Source organism: Paroedura picta, chromosome 2 (genome assembly GCF_049243985.1).
Source record: "Paroedura picta isolate Pp20150507F chromosome 2, Ppicta_v3.0, whole genome shotgun sequence".
Taxonomy (NCBI): domain Eukaryota; kingdom Metazoa; phylum Chordata; class Lepidosauria; order Squamata; family Gekkonidae; genus Paroedura; species Paroedura picta.
Window position 1 is genome coordinate 103,225,459 of NC_135370.1, and position 26,706 is coordinate 103,252,164.

The window sequence follows — 26,706 nt, forward strand, 5'->3', positions numbered from 1 at the left end:
CCCTCATAGTTTAAACAATCATAAGGAATTTGGGCTGATCCTGCGTTGAGCAAGGGGTTGGACTAGATGGCCTGTATGGCCCCTTCCAACTCTATGATTCTGTGATTCTGCTCACCCCTTTAAATCATGATTTTTTTGTACACCTCCACATTTTTCATGAATGAGTTCCTCTCTGCATTTCTTTACATTCAAGGGGACACCTTCCCTCTCATTTTGAAATGAGGAATTGAGTGCATAAAATCCATACCTGAAGTAGTACAATCTTCTGAGCCCAATTCAATCATTAATGTATTTAGGAAATAAATAAATAATGTAAGACTTTTCCAACTCCAACTTGACCGAGAAGTAAAAACATTGTAAAACCAACATTAATTATTAACATAAAATATTAAACAATTCATTAAATGCAATCTAAAAAGCCTCTGGTGATTCCTGCTATTTTTAGAATAATAACCAGCCGAAATCTTACACCTATTTGCCAGTTTTTGCTATCAGAATTCTACTGCATCATGAGGGCAGCCCTCATATGAACTTTTCAGTTCCTGTTGAAGGTGGATTTTTTTTGGGGGGGGGGCACAGGAAAAACCAAAGCAAAATTGCCTGTACTTCTTTTATTTCTTGGGCCCACTCCTGCATCTTCCCTGTGCCCATTCTAGAATGCAGCATAAAACCACACAAATTTGTAACCACTAAAACAGTTTAATGTAATAGGTGCTGTATCCAAATTAAACATCTATTTTGATACATTCTCTGAGAACTGATTCACACATTAAAGCCCTTGTGTCCCCCATGGATTCTGTCCACAGAAATGCTGTGGGGGTTTCATGCTCAGATCTTAATTTTTCAGCACTCATGAACTTGATTCAGTTTAAGACTTTCCCCTCAAGCTATTTTTCTGATCTGGAATTATCACAGATCAGCAGGCAGCAGCAGGGACAGAGAAGTAACAATCCGTCTGTGTTTGGGAAATTGCGTGTTATCTTCTCAATTTTCGAGTCCTGCCAAAGAGAGCTTGGGCCTGATTGGTAAAGTAATGGGGTGGCTCCTGGTAGCAGTTGGTGCAACCCGGCAGCAGACAAACAACTGGACAGGGGGAAAGACCCAGATGTTGAGGCCAGCTGGAGCCAGTGGGCTCACCCAGGAACAACAGCCAGGGAAGGAACCTAGGAACCCAGGTGGAATTGCTGGTGTGGTGGGAGCATCAGTCAGCGAGTTCCATCAAGGGCAAGAGGGAAAGTGAAAACTGAGCTCCACCGTTATGACTACTCTCCCCACCCACCCACCACATTCCTTCCGGAATCCCCCACTTGCCTACCAAGGGGTGCAACAGGGCTCCCAGTGAGTTTCAGCCTCAGCATGTTTACCAGCTTCTGGGGCATGAACACGGTGCTGCTACAAGGTCAACAGAGGCTCCTTCTTTTGGGTCCTTCAGAATGCTGGAAGAGCCCAATGCCCTGAGGGGTTCCCTGCTAAGGTCGTTGAGCTGCAGGAAGCCTGGCAATGGATAGGGCATGTTGATGCAGGGGGTCTCCCACAGACTCAACTGAAAAGAACTGGCAGCAGTGACTGGGCTGGGGTGATGAGCAGCAAAAAGGATCTGCTGGTGCAATGGACAGAGGGGGAACGGAGAAGAGAGAAATCCCCCCCCCCCCGTTGGCTGATTCAAGAGAAGAAGATATCTTGTGGGGAGGCCTCCAACAGATCTCTGGAGCAAAGGATGATCCAGAGAGGTGATTGTGGAGTAACACCAGGTGGTAGAAACCAGAACTACATACTGCTGGAGTGGATGGTGCTGACTACCCTAAAGAGATTTTCTCTTCTTAGTTATGTTAAAGTGTGGGGGGTTATGGGTGGGGTTGTTTTGGAGGGGGGTGGTTATTTATGCAGATAGTGGGCTGGGGACTAATTAGATGGGTGATGGCTGGGTTCCTAGCCGGGAGTCTTCCAGGAGGAAGGAGATCTTGGAGGTGGGGCTCAGAGAGGATCAGGGATCCCGACAATTATGGGCCAAGGGAGATAAGCTTTTCATGAGTTTATTGGGAAATCTTATATGTCTGAGCTTTGGATGATGGTTTTATAGTGATATGTGGAGATTGATGGAGTTTCCTTCTCCTTTGAATAATGGCATGTCAGTGAGGGATAAACTGCACGTGACTAAATTTTATAGATATGAAACTCTGAAGAATTTCTTGAAGTGGCCCTTAATGTCAGATTAGCCTGGCTGAGAAAATCAGAGAGACCATGTGAATGTAATGTTTTACGGACAATTCCATTGCTGATTATATAGATTACATGCATTATTTTGCAGATTATTAGTAGTTGTACACATAATCACCCAGCTGGGTTGACCCATTCTCTGTGAATTTGCATGGGAGAAAGAGCTTTTCCAATTAATGGCTGCTATTCTTTTTAGAAGCTCACTTACTGGGCTCACAGTTGGCCCACTGTGATTACTTCAGTTTGAAGGAAATGTGTGACAAGTTGCCATTAGAATTTTCTCCTCAACAACAAAAATGTGGTTGTGTGGAATTCAAGCCATTGTTAACACTTCTTTCAATACTATTGCAACTGCTCCTCTGTTTCCCATTGTTCTTTTATATTTAGTGTCATTTATTTATCTTCACATCATTCAAAGCTTTCAAATGGGCCTGCTAGTCTAATTTTCCTCTACATGTATTTGTGAGATAGCTGGTCGTTTTATATTTGCAAATATTGCCCAGAGATTTACAAGGTAAGTATCAAACACTGACTTCTTAATTTGCTCTTTCATAAGTTTCCTTTCTTACAAATACCGCAAAGATCTAAATTGTTAAACTTAACTCATGTTTTTACTTACCCTGATTTCAGCTGCTTTGAGTATCACAAATAACCCGTCTGTCAAAACTGGATACTTTGTATCTTATATTTATCTCTTGAGAGCCAGACTGGTGTAGTGGTTAAGAGCAGCAGCCTGTAATCTGGAGAATGGAGTTTGATTCCCCACTCCTCCTCACACAGCCAGCTGGGTGACCTTAGTCAGTCACAGCTCACTTAGAGGTATTATCAGTTCTCTCTGAGCTCTCTCAGCCTCACCTACCTCACATGGCATCTGTTGTGGGGAGAAGGGTATGTGATTGTAAGCCATTGTGAGATGCCTTTGGGTAGTAAAAAGCGGTATACAGAAATCCAGCTCTTCATCTTCTCTTGTGAAAGCTTTACGTCTTTTGGGTTCTGACCCTCAGGGGTCGTCTGTACAATGAAATACCTTGAAGTATATTTTCAGAGATGTGGAAGCTTACTTTTTAGCTTCTTAAATGTGGGCTTCCTATGTTTGTTTGTTTTCTCTTGTTTTTCAAACTGATATTTTCAGGTTTCTATAGAAGCTATCTGGTAGACTAATATTAGTAATATGACTTCACTGATGCTAAGGTACAATTGTTTGTTTTGTGGTTGATTTTTCTTAAGGGTAGATCATCTCTATTGATCTGTTGGATGATTTCTGCATATGAATTAGCAGCCAAAATCTGATTAGTACACCTGAAAGTTTATTAAAATCTTGGCTCAGCCATGAACTCAGTGACTAGCCTTAGGTTCACTTGCCAATTTGTGTTCTATTTAAATTCATATTCTTCTTAAGCCCAAAATGGGCCTGTTACAAATGTAATACCAAACCAATAACATTACATAAACCTTTGTAATGTATTCCACAGAATCATAGAGTTACAAGGGACCTCCAGGGTCATCTAGTGTAACTCCCTGCAGATGCGAGAAATTCACAACTACCTGCCCACCACAGTGACCCCAATTCCACGCCCAGATGATGCCCTTCCCCAAAACCAGAATCACTTGCCAGTCTGGCTGGGAAGAAATTCACCTTCTGAACCCAAAGTGGCAATATTTCCCGGGCATGCAAGAAAGGATCACAAGAGCCATGCACCAACACAATCCCTTCTGCCCACCCACTTACAATCTGCCTAAGTTCACAGAATAAACATTTCTAATTTATTACCTAGCCTCTGCTTAAAAACTTCTAAAGAAGGAGAACTCACCACCTCCTGAGGAAGCCTGTTCCACTGAGGAACCACTCTGACCGTTTACGCACTTCACTGCCCCAGCTCCTGTGCATGAGCATAAATGGGGGGGGGGGCAGATGAGGTGCACCAGGCCAAATGCTACCCCGTGTGGGTTCAGGAAGAAGTGGGGCAACCTGCCACGACTAAAACTCCAGCCTGCAGCCTGGCATGAAACCTCCAGTGCGTAAACGATCTCTGTCAGGAACTTCTTCAAGATGATTAGCTGAAAATTCTTTTGAATTAATTTCAACCCATTGGTTCTGATCCATCCCTCTGGGGCAACAGAAAATCACTTCATCCTCAATGTGACAGCCTCTCAAGTACTTGAAGATGGCTATCATATCAGCTCTTAATTGTCTTCTCTCCAGGCTAAACAGACCAGGCTCTCTCATCCTTTCCTTATGTGTCTTGGTATATAAAATGCTAAAACCTAACACAAAATATTATGTATGTACTCACATTTTGCCATGTTTTTCAGTTTGAGCCATGGTACCTTTGCTGAAAACACTATGCAATATACAACAGAAATGGCAGAATCTGCTACAATAACCCTCAGTTCTTCCCCAAAATACTAATAACTAGAACTGTCCTATTTTCTTGAATGCCAGCAGAGAACTAGCTAAGCACATTTCCCTGGATAGGAAATTCCAGAAGAATTTTCTACTACAGAGAACTGGATTGTGAAAGCATATATGGGAAGTGACTTTCTGCAGATAAGCTGCATACGAGCTGTTTATGATTTTGGAAGTTAATGGAGCTTCTCTTTCACCAACCACTTTGAATGGAGCCTCTCTTTCACCAACCATAAAAAACACTGCAACTGAACAGAAGGGGCTGCCTAAAATCTTAATACTGAATGTCTAGCATTTGCCTCCAAAGAATTGTAATTCACGCCAATAAAGAATTACTGCATTATGAGAGCTAGTGTTGTGTAGTGATTAAAAAGCAGCAGATTCTAATCTGAAGAACTGGTTATGATTCCCTACCTCCAAATGCAGCCAGTTGGTTGACCTTGAGATAGTCACAGTTCTCTTAAGGATGTTCTCACAGAACAGTTCTCTTAGAACTTTCTCAGCCCCACTTAACTCATAGGGTGTCTGTTGTAAAGAGAGGAAGGGACAGATATTTGTAATCCATTTTGGGACTCCCCCCAGCTTATGGAGAGATGTTTTTATAGAGAAATACTACTACTACTTCTACTACTACTAATTGCAAAGATCCTCTCCAACCCTAAGGTCTTAACCTCCGAGTATCTATAAACTTGCTTTGTCTTGAGCAGGCTTTATCTTCCCCCTGCCAACTTTCTTTTAGCTGACTGTCAAAGTGTTGTGCTTCTGGATTGCATCCAGTCTATATCAGGCCAGGAGTTTTATGTTTTTTTTTATTAATTTACCATGTTTACTAAGTAATGTTTTTGCATACTTGGGGACTTGTCAATGTATGCAGAGACCTTCACCTTGGCTGTGGGTGGCCCTGTGGTGCTCCTTTTGTGATGAGCACTGGGATCTGCCACTTTGCTGTTGTTGTGTTATATTTAATAACAATGAAGCATTTTTAGAGTGGCTTCTGAAATGTCCATCATCATCTTCAGCATGTTGGTCTTTTCTTATATCTGGCAGAGATAAATTTCTTGCACTATGTTGATGGGGCTTTGCCAGTTTTTAAATTTATAAATCAATTTATTTATTCACATTTATTGAAAATTTCAATTTAAGAAATATACCAGTGACACAATGGGGTTTTGCATGCAGATAGATCGGAATATCCATATCTTTTAGATTATTGTTCCATGATTTTGTTATACGTTCAGCAGCAGAGAGAACGGCAGGAACTATAACCACACTGGCAAGTTTCCATGTGCTTTTCTTTCTTTTACAAGGTATCGTGCAGTATGATCCTTGTTTTTTATTTTTGTCTCTCTATATTATGTTAATTCTCACCTGTGTCAGGTTTGTCCAAATAGACAAAGTCTAGGACATGTATGTGGCTGTATTACAGAGTTTTCTCAGTATCTAGTCCATTTTTCATTGCGGTGTGTCTTTAGAAGTATTGTAACTTGATCATATGCAAACCATCTGCTGTACCACCATCCTCACCCCTGCTCACTAATCTAGAAAGCTATATTTAAAAAAAATACTCAATTCAGTGTGCTCTTACAAAAAAAAATGTGTTCATATTAAGGGTGACAAAAATCCTTTTAACTTGTATAATAAATATTTTAGATAGGGATTTAGGTCAAATACTATGCAGCATGTATATTTTGTAGAGCAAAGAAATTCCCAGATATAAAGTTATTGATTGGCTTGATTTCACTAGACAGACTTGTACACTATTTGAGCTACTTGTATTTGCTGAAAAGGTTTTGCATCCAAGGTGAAAGTAATTCAAAAGCACAATGTTTATATTGGATCCCCCCCCCCCAACATCATTTCCTTCCCCTGGGAGGCCACTCCTCCACTACCCATATTGTGTCTCCCTATTGGTCAGTTTGGGGCAGGGCATGTTTTTCTGAAATTTTAAAGACTCTTCTAGCCACATTTACTGTCTGGTAGTCATCTTGCATAATGTTTAGTGTTTCTCCCACCTTCACAGCTCCTAGGCATTGAAAGTTTCTTTTTTATATACCATATTTTTTTCAACCTTTTGACTATGAAGGAACCCTAGAAATCACAGAATCATAGAATCATAGAGTTGGAAGGGGCCATACAGGCCATCTAGTCCAACCCCCTGCTCAACACAGGATCAGCCCTAACCATCCTAAAGCATCCAAGAAAAGTGTGCATCCAGCCTTTGCTTGAAGACTGCCAGTGAGGGGGAGTTCACCACCTCCTTAGGCAGCCTATTCCACTGCTGAACTACTCTGACTGTGAAAATTTTTTTCCTGATATCTAGCCTATATCGTTGTACTTGAAGTTTAAACCCATTACTGCATGTCCTGTCCTCTGCAGCCAACAGAAACAGCAGCCTGCCCTCCTCCAAGTGACAACTTTTCAAATACTTAAAGAGGGCTATCATGTCCCCTCTCAACCTCCTTTTCTCCAGGCTGAACATTCCCCAGTCCCTCAACCTATCTTCATAGGGCTTGGTCCCTTGGCCCCAGATCATCTTCGTCTCTCTCCTCTGTACACTTTCAATTTTATTTACGTCCTTCTTGAAGTGAGGCCTCCAGAACTGCACACAGTACTCCAGGTGTGGTCTGACCAGTGCCGTATACAATGGGACTATGACATCTTGTGATTTTGATGTGATGCCCCTGTTGATAAAGCCCAAAATGGCATTTGCCTTTTTTACCGCTGCATCACACTGCCTGCTCATGTTTAGTATACAATCCACAAATACCCCAAGGTCTTGTTCACACACAGTGTTACCTAGAAGCGTATCCCCCATCCAGTAGGCATGCTTTTCATTTTTCTGACCCAGATGCAGAACTTTACACTTATCTTTATTAAATTGCATCATGTTCTCATTTGCCCATTTGTGTTCAGATCTTGTTGAACTCTGTCTCTATCTTCCGGAGTATTTGCCAGTCCTCCCAATTTGATGTCATCTGCAAACTTGATGAGTAGTCCCTCCACCCCCTCATCTAGATCAGTGGTCCCCAACCTGCGGGCCGCGGACCGGTGCCGGGCCGCGAAGGCCATGGCGCCGGGCCGCGGCTCCCTCTCCCCGCCCCCCCGCAGTAAAAAACTTCCCAGGCCGCAAGCTTGCGGCCCCGGGAAGCTTCTTACTGCGGAAGTGCAGGGAGAGGGAATCAGGGCCGGGCCGCGCGGCCATGCGGGTGCGGCGCGGCGGGTGCGGCCCGATGCGCGGGCGCGGTCTGTGCGGGCGCGGTCTGTGTGGGCGCGGCCCGATGCGCGGGCGCGGCCCGATGCGCGGGCGCGGTCCACGTGGGCGCGGCCCAATACCCTGCCGGTCACCAGCCTCAAAAAGGTTGGGGACCACTGATCTAGATCATAAATATGTTAAAAGGTACCGGGCCGAGCACCGAGCCCTGAGGTACCCCGCTACTCACCTCTCTCCAGTCTGATGAAACACCATTGACAACAACTCTTTGAGTGCGGTTCTCTAACCAATGCCCAATCCACCTGACTCTGAAAATCCAGATTGCAGTCCTTCAACATCCATCAGAACATCATGGGGAACCTTGTCAAAAACTTTACTAAAATCCAAGTAAATGACATCAACCGAATTTCCACGATCCAGCAAACCTGTTACTTGGTCAAAAAAGGAAACTAGGTTGGTCTGGCAGGACCTGTTGGAGACAAATCCATGCTGACTTCCTTGGATCACCAAATTGTCCTCCAGATGTTTGCAGATCGCTCCCTTTAAAATCTGCTCCATTATCTTCCCCACAACAGAGGTCAGACTCACTGGTCTGTAGTTTCCCGGGTCATCCTTCCTCCCTTTTTTAAAGATCAGAATAACATTTGCTCTCTTCCAGTCCTCCGGGACCTCTCCAGCCCTTAAAGACGTCCCGAAGATGATGGACAAGGACAGTGCAAGTTCTCTGGAAAGTTCTTTGAGTACTCTCGGGTGCATTTCATCTGGACCAGGGGATTTGGACTCATCCAGTGCAGCTAAATGCCTCTCGACAACCTTTCTATCCATGTTAACCTGCCACCCAGACACTATCCTTTGGCTACCGCCATCTCTAGATGTGCCTAAACACTTTGACCTGTGGGAAAAAACAGATGTAAAATAGGCACTAAGCCTTTCTGTTTTCTCTGCATCTTCCGTTAGAGTTTGTCCATCCGCACCCAACAGTGGGCCTATTGCCTCCTTTACTTTACGTTTGCTCCTCACATAACTGAAAATCTTTTCTTGTTACAATGGGCTTCCCTGGCCAATCTTAGCTCACTCTCAGCTTTGGCCTTTCTGATGATTGATCTACAGTGCCTAGTAACCTGTAGGTACTCTTCTTTAGAGCTCTGTCCTCCCCTCCGTTTCCTGAACATTTTCCTTTTCTTTCTTGGTTCCTCTTGAAGTTCTCTGTTCATCCAAATAGGCTTCTTAGAGCTCCTGCAGTGTTTTCGTCTTTCTGGGATAGTCATTGATTGAGCATGCAATAGCTCTTGTTTGAGTAGCACCCACCCTTCACATGCTCCCTTCCCCTCCAGCATTCTCGTCCATGGTATGACACTCATCATGTCTCTGAGTTTATTAAAGTTTGCCCTACGAAAATCCAACATCTGCGTCTGGGTACAAGCTTCCTTGGCTCCCCATCTCAAAAGGAATTCTATGAGGACATGGTCACTTCCCCCTAGGGTCCCCCCCTCCTTCACCTCATCCACCAACTCTTGCCTGTTGGTCAGTATTAAGTCCAGTATAGTGTCAGCCAGGGAGTGGGTGTGACCTGCCAGGGAGAGGAGCCCTTTGGGGGCAGTGGAGGGAGGTGCAGAGTCCCTGATGGTGCTTCCTTCACCCCCACCCTGAAAATGTCTGCCAAGGCCTCTCCAGGTAACTCATCTGGCTTGCCTGGGGAAGGGGGCACTAGTGCCTGTTGTATTTTGTGATACAATGGGCTTTTTAGCTAGTACTACATAATTTGCTAATCACATAGATGTATTAGAAAAGTGCCTTTCTACTTGGTAACAATGTTGCCATCCCTATATTAGTCACTAGAAAGGTTTGTTTTGTGTTAAAACTAAACAAGGCAACCACCATTACATATACAAACAAATAATCAAACAAGAATCCAGTTGCAATTACATTTTATTTCCCAGATTAATCTGTTTACATTGCAGATAGAATTTGCTCATATTACTATCAGACATCCATTTAAGAGAAGTATAAGTTTATGAACATTATATGAAGACAGGAAAGTATACAAAAGGGTGTTGCTATATTTTAAAACCATTTTAAACCATAAGAGAGACTTCCTGAGACATGCCAAGTGATTTCTCAAAATGAAGCAATTTGTGATGACAGTTCTGATTGACAAGAATATGTACAAGCATGTATAAAATAGGCCACCTCTTCTGGAAGACGCAAGTGAAATGATAGTTTCTCATTATTCTAATTATTGACAGATTTAGAAATGTTTTAATTCCAAACAGCATTCTAAACAACAGTTTAACACTTCTTCTGATGATCACATTGAAATTATACACACTGCCATATTTTATTTTTCAAAGAATGCATCATCTTAATGAACTTGGTGCTAAACATATTCTATCACAGATTTTTCACTTTCCCTATTAATTAATTTAAAAATATAAATATGTGCATACTACAAGCTGTAGAAAATATGTATAATTTTTGCCTGTTATATCAAGATTTTGTCATTCTTTACTGATGGTTTTTAAGGCTTTTGTAGTTTTGTTATAACAAGATTTGCAATATTTTATGCCTTAATATAATCTGCATCTCCCTGTACTAGAGAAGGATTGCTGGTATGTGTTGTGCCTTAGTTCATTTCATATTCTCTGTAATTCTATAGTAACCTCATAGGCCTTTTTTTCTTTCTTTCCATGTAAGCATACATGGATATAACTTCTAAAGATATTTAATTTGCTCTAATTTTAGCTTCAGTTTCCTTCTGGCTTCATCCCATCATGCTGTGTTACAAATATTTGTTCTGCATCTCACTCTTCATGCCAGTTGGGCCACAGACTCACGCTATGAGGGTCCACATGTCAGCAAGTTCATTGGTGGTGGATGGCCCAGTAAGAGTCAGCCTTTCAAAGGCAACTGTCCCTTTGAAAGCCAGCCATCTGATAATCAGCTGTTTGAAATTTATACCCTGGGGGCAAGGCATGAGAACAGCAGAGGTGAGATTGCTCAGAAGGTGCTATTGGTCCTTCAGAAGTTTGGCTATACTCCATAGGGCTTCTATGTAGAAAGAAGCCGCTGGGCATGCTAGGGTCTTTTAAAAGCTTGAGGGAGGAGGCTGAGGAGGACAGACCAGCTCTGGCTTCCAGTCTCAGAAGGAAGTAGAGCTAGGGAAGAGAAGGTTGAACAGGGTGGTGCTGAATCCTTACCTTTCTTTGCCTGGGGCCAAGGAAAAGAACTTTCTTTGGATCCTGGTGCAAGATCCTGGTGCAACCTTCAAGCAAAGGTTGGACTTCAAGCAAAGGTTGGATACAAACTTTTCTTGGATGCTTTGGGCTGATCCTGCGTTGAGCAGGGGGTTGGACTGGATGGCATGTATGGCCCCTTCCAACTCTATGATTCTATGATTCTATGGCCATGGTCTGTAAAACAGACAAACTATAAGTTGTATTACAAAGTATTGAACAAATTTCAGTCTGCTCTACAAAAGCATCCTGTAAAGAAAACATGGCACATGTAATTTTTTTGTATGCTACTGTTTCAAAGAGTTGGTCATATTACAGAAGTTAAACACCAGTTTCAACATCAAAAGAAACTTGCTATTGATTTTACATGAAACCCATCGTAACTAAAGTTTTTGTCGTATAAGAGATATTAATGAGACAAATTGTTTTTAATGATCAGAATCCCTAGTAGGCTGACACCTATGCCCCCCCCCCGGGATTGGGGACTAGGAACCATCAGGATCCCCTCTCCACCCGCAAGCAGTGGGAGGGGGGAAGTTGATTAGCTGATCTTGCCATGTTAGTTAGTTAGTAATGTTAAAATTGTAATTATTGTTTTAATTGACTTTTAATGGGGTTTTAAGATGTTGTAACCCGCCACGAGCCACAAGGGAGTGGCGGGGAATAAATCTAATAATAATAATAAATCTAATAATAATAATAATAATTACAGTAATTAGTAACTACTATGTGAATGGTTGTAAGTGAAATTATCCTGTGATGTTTCTAATGAGAAAAAACAACAACAAAAAACAAACAAAACAAAAAGTATGACATATTCTCTTATGCTGCTGAAAGGAACTGGGGTCTTTCTTCTGGTACAAGCAACATTGACTTTTGGGATTCAGCAGTGATGCACCTAGGAGACACCGGCAGCAGCCCGAGGCAGCTCTGAGGTGACAGGGACTGGTGCCTGATGCGGCAGGAGGCGGTGCCTGAGAGGAGGCAGCAGCGCCCATGAGCAGGCTCTGCCCATGGCTGCAAGGAGCCAGCAGGCATCGCCACCAGGCCGACCCACCCGCAGCCACGATGCAGAAAGGGTGCCTCAAACCGTCACTGTTGCCCACGATGAGCCGCCACCCATGCTCACTAGACAGACCCTCCAAAAGCTGCTGGGTCACAGAGCCAGCCCAAGGTGGGGGCGGAGGCCAAGAGAGAGCCGCCAAGCCCTAGGGGGAGGAACTGGCCCCGGGGACCAGCCTGCTTTTGAGCCTCCAAGCTGCTGCCAGCCCTGAGCTGCCTGCTGCAGCCCTGCACTGCCACTGCCGCTGCTGCTGGCAGCCTGCCTAAGGATCACCGGCCCTAGGGCGCACTCCCCTCGCCGCATTATGGAGGTAAGGTTCAGGAGGTCATGGGAGCTCGCTTCACACTTCACCTTCCTAGCCCTGCCTCCCTAAGCCCCCACTCCCCCAAACAATGCCCTGCTAGTGCTCACTGCATTTAGGCATGCAGTTAGCTTTTTACCTAGTATATATATAAATATGTATGTATGTATGTCATTTGATCCACTTAATCCACTTTGTTTGGATTACGTTTCAGTTGAATTTTGTGTCTATCTGATAACAGACTCCAGACACCTTTTCAGAGTGAGTTTTAAACCATCCCTTCCTCATTTCTCTCAGATATTTTGTTTGTGTGTGTTTCTTTCTTTTTAAAATTATTATCCACATTGTTTTCTCTCTTCTGGATCTGCAATTTACTGCTAGATTGAAAACTGAGTATATTTCTATTTTCTGTTTTTTATTGCTCTTAATGACTTTAATGACATTTAACAGCATGGGTAGCAAAATAGAATCATGGTAATTTGTATAGCATAAATGCTAGGAACAGAGTTAAATTTCCTAGAATGGTATGAGCAAACCACTGTCAGCAGTGACCATCCTTCCATTATCATTCAAATCACTTGTAGGAAAGAATTTTCTGTCCCAGACCTAGAATATGATTCTATGAGTTTGAAGGTACCTCTAGGGTCATCTAGTCCTGCCCTTTGCAGAATGCAGGAAATTCACAGGTCCTGCCTACCACAGTGACCTCAACTCCATGCTCAGATGATGTTCCCCTAAAAAAAATTAAAAAATAACAAAACAAAACATCAGAATCCATTGCCAGTTTGGCCTGGAGAAAATTTACCTCCTGACCCCAAAGTGGCAATCAGCATCTCTCTTGGCATGCAAGAAAGAGCCACAAGAGCCAAGCATGGATACAATCCCTTCTGCCCACCCACTGCCCAGCCACTTACAATCTAGGCCAGAAGCCTGATTTCCTGAAGAGCCAGACAGCCTATTCACATAGAATGTATCTATTTTTGTTTCTCACAGACAGCTCTATGGCCTATATTCCATAGAAGATTAATCAATCTGTAGGCTGTGCCCAATGTGGATGGGTGCTCATATGACTAAATGTTTCTCCTAGTATAGATGTTCTTTCACATAGAAAAATGCTTGTTGGGGAGAAGGGTTCTAACATGCTTGGTAGTATAAGCTTTGAACATCTGCCCTGAACAGATTATTGGTCTGCTTAGTCTCTAGCACATATAATAACTAATGACTCAATTCAAATGTAGTAGAAAACCAAGGTTCAACCATTTGATACTCTTCCTTCTCCCTTCTTATATGTCCAACTAAGTATTGATTGCTGATATGCCTGAACTAACAAATTGTGGTTTGTATTTGCCCTACAAAACAGGATTCTGAACTAAGAATAAGGTATAATTGGAATCTCACTTCTTAGGGAAAATGCAAATGGTAATCTGCCTGCTGAGATGTCATAGTAAATCCAAACATATCTAATTATATGGCCTCATGTAAGAGGAGATGCAGAATACAAAAGTCAGAGCTCCCCGCCCCCACAATTGATTATGTGTAGTGGCAAGCCATACTATCATCCCCCTAAAACTACTGATGATTTTAGCTTCTGCAGTTAATACACAAATATTTTAACAGTCTTAAAATGTTTTTCTGATACCTGCTGATTGTGTTACTTGTATATGAAGAGGTCATGGAAAGTTAAAATAAGGGTGTAGAACATTTTGATTGACATAAAAGATGTGATGTTTCTAATTTTAATCAAATTTAAAATTAAGACATACTTCACACAGCATGAGAGTGATGTAATTGAATTTAAAAGCTAATGACAACTTCTCTCACCGATAGTTAAAACATAGTCATTGTGCCTAAGGCAACTCAGGATGACACTTCAGAGCATGCAGAAACAAAACAAAAAAAAGTTAGGGATTTAAAGAAAAGGGTGTGACTGTAAACTGTTTGGCTAACACTGGAATGTGACCTGAGTATAAGTATAGGGGGGAAATTGTGTTTTGAATAGTAAACATAATTATATCCAAGCGTTTATTTTTAGCCTATTTTGCATTTAGAAAACTTAATTATAAAGGAGATGAGTTGTTCTTTTCTATTGTTCAATATAGAATTGAATTGTAATCTATATTTAATTTTCACACTACCAAGGCTATAGCCTTGTACGAGGTATAATGCTACAACATTTTTCTCACATGCAATTTTTGAAGTAAAAGTAATTATATTGTTGTGTGTGAAAAATGCTTACCTGCTTATATAAGACAGAAATAGTAGATCAATGCACAGGACTTCAAAACTGAAGAACAGATGACTTCTGAAATACTTCACCATGTATCTAACGGGAGATCATGAGACCCATGATATGCACAACAGGATGCCAACAAATCCACCAATCCTGCTTAATCTGGCTGTGTTTAACATAACAGTGCAATTCTAAACAGAATCCCCCCCCCATTCTGAAGAAGGCTGTAACTATTTAGAAATGCATTACAAGTATCATTGAAAGCAATGGTATACTTGAACGTACAACTAATTTGCTTCACTACTTTCACTGGAATTTGTTCCCAACTGATGTTAGCTGTATTGGGTTATAATGAATTGATTCTGTAATCCTATTCTAGCAAATGATATAGACAAACTTGTAAATCTTTAAAAAGTATTTACACCATCTGACCCATGTTTAAAAAGTGGTTTGCAAAATGATTAATAGTCATGTTTTAAACAGGTGGAGGTGTTTAACTTTTTCTGCATCATTAAGAGCATAATCCTAATCAGAGGCTCCACCAAACTCAATGGGTTTAGAAGGGTGTAACTCAGTACAGGAGTGTACTATAAGCAATTATTATCCACAAAACATATTCCAGTTGATAAGTATCATATAATTATCTGTATAGATTTAACATCTAGTGCATGTAGCAATTGGGTAGAGGTTCTGGCCAAACCTGTGATTGGCCCTAAGCAGAGCCCTCTGATCTGACATGTAGGCTGGATCCTATGTGCCTGCCAATAGCAATCACACATCCCAAATGCTAGTTCAAGGATCCCCATTCCTGGTCTCAGCTAGCCCACACACCCAACAATAGAAACAGTATCAATGGAGGGCTCCACAACCAGGCTGAGGAGCAAAAAAGGAAGCTATTTGAATTAAGTGATGAGTGGCAAATACGTCACTGTGTATCTTTCCTAAAAAGTACACACCCTACTCCTAACATTTTAAAGAACAACACTCTGTCTCAGAATTTACTTTTGCTAATATATTTCTATATTAGTGTTTATGTTTTAGGAAGATACTTTACAGTATTGTAAACTACAATTACAGTATTTAGGAAGAAAACTTAGTTTACAGTATTGAAAATATGCAAATATGTGCATTCTCGTTTTTGGTCTGCAGTTTAAAAACATCCATTTCTATCATTTTGCAAAAGGAAGAAAAATATTTTGCTGAGAGAAATTCAGAGTTCTCAGAAAACAATATTTTGGAAAAAGTCCATCCCCCTCCCCACCCCTAATCTTGATAACTCATTTTTCACTGTCGCCGGCCACTTTTCTTCAGAAATGTGCTTAATTTTAATGAACATTAATTTATATCTTTCTCCAACTTATTTATCTCTTTTGACAAAGAGCAACAATATTTACTTTCACCGTCTGAATGTTTTGCCCCATCAAGTATAGTGAAATTTGTTGTCTGGAACAGGAACTGATTTATTTGCATGGGGTGTTTATTGGGAACCAATAAACAGCAGGACCTGCAAAACAGAGCTCTTCCGCCAGGTTTATGGTTGAAGCCGGGGCTGATAATATAGATCTATGCCCCCCCCCCGGGGACTCGGGATTCGGACCCGAAGTAAAACATCATCAGGACCTCCTCTCCACCCGCTAGTAGTGGGAGGGGGGGAAGTTGAGCTGCCGTTCTTGCCGTGTTGGTAATATTGGTAACGTTATTATTGTTTTAATGGGGATTCTGGGATGTTGTTACCCGCCACGAGCCGTAAGGGAGTGGTGGGAAATAAATCTAATAATAATAATAATAATAATAATAATAATAATAATAATAATAATAATAACAACCAGACCTATGGTCTGGTAATGAACTGATCACTAACCCTGTTGCATTGAGAGCTAAAAACAAAATGCACAATAGATAAACTGTTGTGTGAAAATTTACCAGAAGGTGTGCTCATGTAATCCTTATCCATGGTTTCACTATATGTTTGTGAAACAGCCTGGGGGGTGGAACGTGTCCAAGTTGGAATAGGGCCAATCAGGGTGCAGCCAGCAATGCTAGCCACAGCTCCCTCCCTTCCTGGATGCTAGCCACATTCCTCTCAGATGCGCCAGAGACAGAGTGAGACACACAGAGCCCTGCCAAAACAAACACAAGCCCTCATTCCCTCTTATCGATCCTGCTGCGAGGGACGCAGAGAGAGACACAGAGAGAGCTGCCCCAAACTGCACATCAGCCCTCCTTCCCTCCTACAAACCAGGCCTAATTACCTACTATGCCTCCTGCTGCAAGACATACATGGAGTGGGAGAGGGGGAGAGAGAGACACACACAGAGATCTGCACCTCCTGGTGTTCTCTGGGTCCTAGCTCCCATTCTATTCCTGCTTGCAATGGGCTTTCTTGCTAGTAATTAATAAGATAATAAATAAGGACAAAATAAGTTCTCTAATGGAAACTCAATACAAATATTTTCATCTGTCTACGAAACTTAAATGTATCTTGTTACTGTACATCATGCAAGTTTATTAGGCAGTGAGCAAGCTCTTGGATCTGTGTTTATAAACATTGCTGTGATCCCTTTGTAGATCCTCCAGAAGGGTTATACATCTCCTCACTCAAAAGTTGCAATAGTAGAAACAAATGTACTTATCTCTCCAACCTAGGACCCAGATGGGAATCTGAGAGGAAGAATGGTTAATTACTAAGATGCTTGAGAATGGATGCTCACTCACACCCACATTCAAAAGTAATAACAGTGTTGCATTTGATTTCAGCATAACACAAACATTAAAGTCCTACGTGAGATTTAGGAGTGACATGTCAGCTCATCCACCTCTGAGTTTGAGATCTTTATTTCCTTTTTCTGTTTCCCCCAGAATTCAATCTAGGCAAATGGTGAACATACATTCTTGTTATTCCATTTGGACAATAAACCTCATCAAAGAAAACATTGGCAATTCAGCCCCAGTTTTCTCCTCTTTAGGAAATTCCGCCCACTCAACAGTTATCTCACTGATCTGCTGATGAGGTCTGGAATTTTTTTCTCCAATCCATTTTGAGAAATATCTTATTTCTTCCACTATCTTAACACATTTTATGTTATAAAGTTAGCCATGAAAACTTCAGTACTTTGTTCCAGTCATTGGGATCCTATCTGAATACTAGGCTCCAGGAACTGGATCCAACCTATGACTCTTCATGGTCCAGCCACCAACACTGTTTTCTCCTTCCTTTGACAAACCTTACTGGACTTCACTCACCGAGATAGCTCCCGTGTTGTACTTTCTCTTTCTCTCCCCCTCCCCCCCCCCCCGCCCTTTCTCTTTAAACTTTGTATTCAGTTTGCTATTTCCTCTTGCTATTATTCTTTACCTTCATTAATTCTTAGCTTCAAAACAATGCCGGTTTGTTTCTAACTTTCTGTATAACCTTATGAAGTATTAGATGAAATCTTAGTAACTAGCATACACCTGGTAGAACAACCCCAATAATAATTGCCCTGAGGAAATGCTTGTATCGGCTTCTGACATATTAAAGGGAGACACTCCTACAGTTGAGATATAATCATGCGTAGGCCATTTTAGTAACAGTATAATGGTAAAGCAACAGGGACGCTGTTATGTGCTTTCTGATGTACAGGCTGCTGACCACCACAGATGTATCTGGAAACATGATATGTAGGGGGGAAAGAATTGGCATAAAGCTTTGTTCTGTGCAGTTCTATGGTGGGGATGTGATTCTCTGGTGTGTATGAAAACTGACTCCTCCACTCTTTATGAAATTATCCTAGTTTTGAAGCATGACTTCTGGGAATTAAGTTGGAGATGTTTAGCCACCCCCTTAAGCATATAAATACCTTAAGGTAGTGCTTTTGGCAGTGCTGTACATCATGAGTGGTAACAGGTAGTTTTTAAACAGTTTTTAATTATGACCCCGGTGCAAAGAGGTGTAAGCGATATAGCTATCATCTATGTACCCTCTTCCTACACTGACTATCGCCATTGCCAGCACCTCACCATCAATTGCGGCTGATGGAAAAAGACATGACACCAATGGAGTCCTAATACTGAGGATGTTCTTGGTAGCAATCATAGGTTGGTGCCAGGAGCAATAGACCTTGGGTGCCTGGCTCACCGCTGGAGGTCCATTCATTGCCAATACCCTTATAGACAGTGAGGGGCAGGGAAGCATTGAATCTAGATGACAATGGTGTGATGGCTTTCAGCCATTTGCTGCCAAGGACCTTCAGGGAATGTTCCATTAGAGTCTTCTGATTGTTGCTCAGCATCGTGGATCGACATCCTGCTGATGGTGCCATCAGCACATACAGACTTCAGTAGAGGACACTGATCATTAGGAGTACATGAGGATCTTCATTACTCAGAAAAGCAAACCTTTGACTTGATGCAAAAGATTTCTTTATACAGAGCAAGCAAGCACTCATGACAAAACTTTGTCAAAATGGGGCAAAGACAAAGAGATGTAGCATATCACCCTTCACATCAAGCTCCTCCCGTGAAAACCCATGTAATGCAGGAAGACTTCAAACAGTCACAACAACCAGATAGGGAAATCCCATGGTTGCATTCCAGAGGGGATGGATGGGGGAGAGGTGAGAGGGTCAAGACAGGGTGGGGGGGGAGAGGTGTGAATGCAGGAAGAACTGACCAGAATATTGAGGTAATAAAACATGGCAGACAGGCTAGATAGACTAACAGACTAAATAAGCCAATATAAAACATGGCAGGCAGATAGCATCCTGACAAGGTGTATTCTCCCTTGTCCACCTTAGTGCATATTCTGGATGAGGCTTGACAGTGATTCAGCACTGAGGACGATCTGTCTCTCTCACTCTAATTTCTGTATTACTTTAAACCAGATAGAATCCAAGTTCCCTATATCTTTGCTATTTTGGTAAGCAGTAAGTTTAATTAAGGTACCAATTTCCCATATTTTAGATAACCAATTTTAGATCTTTGGGATGTTGTTTTCCTTCCATTTTTTAACATACACAAACCTGGCAGTGAAACTAGTTTTTCTGTTAATGAAAGAAGAAGAAGCTAAACTTTTTGCCTCCTAAAAATTGTATGCCAGAAACTCTGGGATGCATATGAACAAGAAAGTCATGCAGGATGGAACTACATTAATTAGGGAAATTGGGCGTTATGGGCCCTTTTCCTTTCTCACCAGTAAAAAATGTGGTAGGAACTATCTCATAGTGGGTGCACCTAAAGTTGCTATCTGGTAATGGCATCTAAAGATGAATAGGGAACACAAAAGTTTCATTTTTTGTTGCTACTGCAGAAAGAAAGAGAGTTCCTCCACCAGGCATTTGCTTAAGGCCGACCAGCCCCAAAACACCCACTACCCCCCCCCCAGACACTACCTGTGATGACAGAAGAATCCAACCAACCCAGGGTGGTAGAAAAATCTTAAATAAATAAATAAATAAACACCCTTTCCCCATCATCTGGCTCATACATTGGGAAACTAGCAGTATTTGGTATCAAGAAGCCTCAGTAGAGCAAAATATTAGCTTCCAAAGGATGTCTTTCAGGGCAGGGACCTCTGTAGTACATTGTGCTGTACCCTGAGCCAACAGTAGACAATAGTGTCAGGCTCCAGATCATGTATATAACTTTATACATTTATTTTTCTTCTTATACTTATTTCCCAGTTGTAAGTCACACTGATTGTGTTATTATTTAAATATTTAAGTTAAATATTTACCCATTACTTTGAATTCATGATCTTTTTTTTACCAAGTTGTTCTGTGGAGGAGGGTTATCTTTCAAACTGATCACAGAAAATTAGGAATTAGGAAAGCAACTTAAATGGATCAATTGTGCGATACGTTGTGAACAATGAAACAAGACAGGTGCAAGTTAGGAACCAGGATTAATTGTTATAAGCAAAGGTGATGAAAAGCATTTATTTTTGTAGATTAGAAGTAAAATGTTCCTCTCTGATCAGTTACAGAGGCGTGCTAAGGTGAATTTTAATTATGACTAAATTGTGGTATTACTCTTTTATACCCTGAACATCTGTTCCCTTCAGGAATGATGATTTATGTGGGCTATCAGTAGAGACAGCTTGCTACAGCTTATGTCACGGTTTGTGGGAAGATGGGGTCGTTTTTCCAAAAATACCAGCTTTTATATGGATACCAGCCAGTGTGTTATTAAGGTAATAAGGGAAAGAGAGCACGACATGTTCGCTTTTAATTCTGAAGCCAAATATTGACTTTACCCTTTTTCTTCCAGACCATCTGCTGTTAATGAAGAACACAACTTGGACACTGAACGGTCTAGTCCTTCCTAGAGATGTCAAAAGGAGAAAAGTCAAGCCTGTGCTTTCCAAAAACATGAAGAAACTTGCCATGAAGCCAAGTATCAGAATTTTGGTATTTAAAAACTGTATGGGGCAAGATGGCCATGAAATAACAGCACCCTTGGACCACATAGAAAAGGTGAATTTGGGTATGGCAGAGCCCAAATGTACTGGAAGTAGTTGATAACAATTTGACCCTGTGGTTTAAACCAATAGCGTGCCCACCCTAGAATCACCTAACAGGCACCAAAGCGTATTGCATTATTTTGAATTGGTTTTTAATCGCTGTGGTCTGGCATTGCTTTATTTAAATAAGATTGCTCCACAATCTGAATTGTCCTGAATACAATTTTGCAGATGGATCTCAAGACCAGTATGGGAACAGCAGGTTATAATATACATCACCTAGTGCAGGGATAGTCAACCTGTGGTCCTCCAGATGTTCATGGACTACAATTCCCATGAGCCCCTGCCAGCATTTGCTGACAGGGGCTCATGGGAATTGTAGTCCATGAACATCTGGAGGACCACAGGTTGACTACCCCTGCCCTAGTGCACTAAGCAGAGGAATTTGCCAGAATTCTAGCAAATTCTATTTTGTTAGTTTTGTAGGATCTACCACAAAGGAAAGAAATATATAGAAATCCTTCTGACATCCTTGTGACCCAAGTTGCAAAGAGTAAATTCTGTTATGTCCCCTACGAGGAGACAACCTCCTTCTTTCATACTGCTTCCTGGATATAGATGCAGGCATAGGATCTGAAGCTAGCTGATTTTGCATGACTAATTTCTTGTGTCATTGTGTACATTAGGGACGTCTAGCTTTTCCCATGTCTAGCATTTTGAAAAAGAAGTGTGAGGGCCAAGCTTTCAGCTCTGATTGACGTAAGGATTTCATAAAAGAGTATTTTTCCTGTTTGTTTTTAAAATTGGGAAAGACCAAAATGAAGAAAGCACTAAGATAAGGATGCTGGCGGAAGAAGGGGGCAAGAGAACTGCAGAATAGACACAAGTAACAGAGAGTTGTGGTGTTTGGAACAGTTGAGGGATAGATGTTTTCTTTGATGTGCCATCTGAGAAAGACAAGAGGACAAGAAGGAAGCAATAGCAGCTTGCTTCTCTTTTCTTTAGAGTTTCCTTTTTTCTTTCCTCTCCTTTTTCCTAAACAAGTGCCACTGGAAAGGATATGTAGAGATAGCTACAACTCTGTTGATGAGACCCAACAGCTATTAACTTCCTTCTCCAGTCTAACATTTTTTCTTATTTATCCTTATCAACATTAGAGTTTTTGTCTTGAAATGAAAGAAGTGTTGAATAGAATACAAAGTATACTTTATTAATAAACTAATAAGACAGAACTTATTGCAAAAGATTTTGGCAGTGGCAAAAAAACTCCTATTTTTTTCAGAGGCCATATTAGATGAAAGCCAAATATGTCTTCCCCTTCTGATTAATAACAGTACACAATGCAAGAAACATTTCCCTTATTTGATTTTGATTGCCACTGTTTTATATTGACACATAGACATGTTTGATTGCTTATGTAGCATTACGCTAGTAATTATATTTACTACATGATTCCTGGCTGGGATAATTTGAGGAACGAGAAAGCAGGTGATTGGTACTAATGAAGCTATAAAGCAGAAATGATGGCTATGAACAACTGGAAAGAGTCATGAAGCGAGCTTCAAGGAGCTTAGGGGAGAGGGATTATTAGATTGGAAAGAAATAAAATGTATAAACCTTTGTCACTTTATGCTCTACTAGGGGCCAGGCCCGTTGCATTCAGGAATACAATGGGCACTAGATTGGGGGGTGGGATGGGGTTGAAGAATTCTGCAGATAGCCTCTCCCATCCCCAGGAGCTGGAAAGGCTGCAGGCTGGAGGTCCCGTGTCAGGGAACTCACTGGCAGGAGCAGCTCTCACGCAGCAGGGATCTGCAGCCTCTGAGCCCTGGAAGGAAGGAGGAGGGGGTGGTGAGTGGTGGGGGACAGAAGGTGATTGGCTGGCTGCTGGACAGACAGACTAGCCAGTTGGAGGAAGAGGCACTTGGGCAGGACAGTTACCCTGGGTGGGTGTTAAGCTCTGAGTGGCGCTTAAGCCATGAAACTTGCTCCTTTCCCAAGGCCTTACCAGAAATATATTGTGTCAAACAGAATACAAGTTTTTTAAAAAAAAAAATTGAATGTTTAATATTTTTTCTAGTTTTTAGATATTTGTACCATGCGATTGAACCTTACTTTGCCTGCTAAGTATATATACAATATACATGGAGAAAAAATTGAAAATCTCATAAATGGTAAGTCAAATTTTTGTATTCCTGTGATTCCTAAAATAAACACAGCTTAGTAATTTATCTGTACTAGTTGATTGGGAACACATAAAGACGCTGGATCAAACCAATAGTTCTTCTGAATGAGTATCTTATTTCATTTAGTGGCCAACCAGATGTCCTAGAAGCTGGGCATGGATACAAGATATCCATCACTACTTTTAAGAGGGTTACTGCCTCCAAGTTTGGACATTCCCTTTAGTCATAGTGACTTATAGGTCAACCAATGGCTTTCCTCCATAAATTTGCCTAAGACAATTTTAAAATTAACTAATTTTAAAATTAACATCACTGCATTCTATGGTAGTGAATTTCACAGGTTAATTGTTTCCTTTAATCTATCCTGAGTCGACCACCCATCAATTTCATTAGCTTATTTTGAATAATTTCTTTCGAGATACAATTTCTTAAATCTACTAGCAAGAAAGTTTGCTGCAGACCTAAATGCAATGGACGTTAGTGGGACAAAAGTTGGGGGGAGGCAGCTAAGCTGTGGCACGAGGGCAGTTGATCTTCCCCTCGCCCCCTCCCCCTCCAAAGGCAGAGGGGCGAGTGCACATCACCCTTGGGGCTCGTGGGCCTGGGGCCAGCTGCTGCCACCACCACCTTGTCCCCGAGCTATGAGGCAGCACAGCAATGGCCATGACCTCCTCCCTGCTGGTGCCAGTGGCTCCTCGCAGGTCTATCCGCCACCACCTCCTCTTTTTGGTGGTCTCCAGCATGGCTGCCTTCTTGTCAGTGCCTCTGTCAAGGCCTCCTCCTCACCTGCGGTACTACCTCCAGCTTCTCCTGGCTGCTGCCACAGGCCAGGTGGAGCGGCGGGGCACTGCAGGCAGTGAGGCTTGTCTGGGGCGATGGCTGTGGAGATGCTCACAGCCAGCTAGGGAGGGCAGTTTCTCCAGGGGCCGGCCCAATCAGGGTGTGGCCATCTTTGCTAGCCTTGCCCTGATTGGCCTGCGGAGCACTTCTAGCCAGCCAGAAACAGAGCCCAGACCCTCTCAGGGCCCCGGACACACTCCACCCACTGGCCCCTTTCATAAATGGTTAGGATATCTTGTTCTGCTTTTAGTTGTTTTTTTCTCTAATCTGTAATCGTTATCCTTCCCTCATAGAAAAGATGTTCCAGATCCTTTATCACTTTTATTCTGCTTGGTAGCAGATGAACTGTCTACATACTTTACTGCCTCTTCAGTTTTTCCAGATCAGTAAACTTTATCTCAAGGGTACATTCTTGTTCCCTGGGAACCAGGAGTTAATTACACCAATGAAATGGCTGTAACTTTTGTCCAGCAGGCAGATAGTTTATGCACCCCTCAGCTGACTTCCTCCCCTTAGTTGCTGAGCATGCACTGTTTCTGAATTTATTCCCTTACTTCCTTCTTTCCCCTTCAAGGTGTGTGGTCACTGTGGTTCTATCACTTCTTTGCCAGGGCTATCTTGTTCACAGAACTAGATTTGCATGGGTACATGTTTGAAAAATGAGAGGTTAATGGACCAAATCTTTGTACTTGTAAGCAGAGATAGATTAACTCTATAATACAAATTTATGAATATCTGTTGCTATTAAAGATTTACGGTATACTACTCCGGGAGATCATCAACCTGTCAATGGGAAAATTCCCAGAAGGACTGAAAGAGGAAATAATCTATCCACTACTGAAAAAAAAGACATCCTTGAATATGTGGGATCTGGTCAACTACTGGCCAGTCTCGCATTTAGCTTTTCTGGAGAAGGTGTTGAGAAGGACCAACTGCTAGCATACCTAGAGGGAGCTTCGGTCTTGAACGCATCCCAGTCTGCCTTCTAGCCTGGCCATGGGATAGAAACAGTGGTGGTTGCCCTGATGGAGGACTTCCGGGGACAGCTGGACTCATGATGTTACATCTCACAGCAGCATTCAACGTAGTCAATCATGAGCTCTTAACTCACTGCCTTGCTGATGCAGGGGAAAACCCTATAATAGTTGATCTCCTTTTTCCAGGGTTGTGAACAGAGGGTGGCTATTGGGGAGACAAAATTGCACTAATGACATCTTCCCTGTGGGGTGCCACAAGTGCAATTATCTCCCCAACTTTGTTTAACAGCTTTATGCACCCTCTTACCCAACTGGTCCAAGGGTTTGGACTTGGGTTTCATCAGTATGCAGGAAATACCCAGTTCTACTTCCTGGTGGATGGCCGCCTGGAGATGCCCCCAAACAACTGCTTCCAGGAGATGCCTGGAAACAGTGACGGGGTGGATCAAGTGGAACCATCTGAAACTCAACCCTTCAAAGATGAAGGTCCTGTGGCTGGGTAAGAAGGGACCAAATAAAAATGCATGCTTACAAAGTCAGGATGGAGTCCAACTTTCAGCTGCAGCCTCAGACAGAAATCTGAGTGTGATTCTAGTCTCCATAGGTAGCTGGTTTTCCACCTATGCCAAGCCAAACTGCTAGCACCCTACTTAGCCCCAGAACACCTAGCCACAGTCATCCATGTGGTGGTCACTTCTAGGTTGGATTTCTGTAACTTGGTCTATGCAGGCTTGTCTTTATCACAAAATATGGGGGCCAAGGTCCTTAAAGGCACACCCCGGAGAGTACATATTCAACCTGTGTTCCAACAGCTACATTGGTTACCAGTCAAATTCCAGATCAAGTTTTGTACTGGTCCATAAGGCCATCCACAGTCTGGGTTATATGTATCTGAGAGACAGCCTCTCTATACCTCTGAAGAATGCTCCATACTTTGAATACAAACTGGTTGGTGGTCCCTGGCCCCACGGAAATATGTCAGACTTCATCTAGGACCAGGACATTTCTTTCCTGGCCCCTGCCTGGGGGAATGAGCTCTCGGAGCACGTCAGGGCACTGTCGGAGTTAGCACAATTCTGCAGGGCCAGTAATATAGAGCTCTTCCATCAGGCTTTTGGTTGGGACCAAAGTTAACATATGGTTATCACTCTGCTGCCCGTCTATCTATGTATTATTCTACTCCAAAGCATTCTGAATTCTTTGAAAGAGCTCAGCATCCACAATAGACATTCTATGAATATATTGTTGTTGTTTTCAATCTGTCACGATTTATTTAAATATAATTTTTATTTATTGTAATTTGTATTTTATATTTTGTTGTACACTGATCTGAGCTAGCTCACTGGGAGGCGGGTTTAAAAATTTAATAAACTAAAAAACTAAACTAAATCCACTTTCAAGCAGAATTGTTCTAGTATTATTAACAAACCATTTTGAATTTAAAACCTTACCCCCTTCTCTAATCCAGAACACAATGTTGGAAGAACTCAAATATGGAGCAGCAGTGCCTCTGTCTAGACCAGGGGTCCCTGGGAGCTTCAGAGAGGGTTAGCAGCCTTTCCCCTCCTACCTTAATGGACTTGGTCACAAGCTGGGAAGCTG

The 26,706-nt window shown here is 42.1% G+C and overlaps 1 protein-coding gene across 4 annotated transcripts in view; it reads left to right on the forward strand.

Annotated features, from left to right (window-relative positions):
• Positions 1 to 26,706, forward strand: part of DCDC1 (doublecortin domain containing 1) — a 396,547-nt gene that overhangs the window by 37,688 nt on the left and 332,153 nt on the right. For all 4 annotated transcript variants that reach the window (XM_077321955.1, XM_077321952.1, XM_077321953.1 and 1 more), the window contains 2 exons: positions 20,909 to 21,114; positions 23,182 to 23,275. In XM_077321955.1, the coding sequence (XP_077178070.1) occupies positions 20,909 to 21,114; positions 23,182 to 23,275 (300 nt within the window). The remainder of the gene's footprint in view (positions 1 to 20,908; positions 21,115 to 23,181; positions 23,276 to 26,706) is intronic.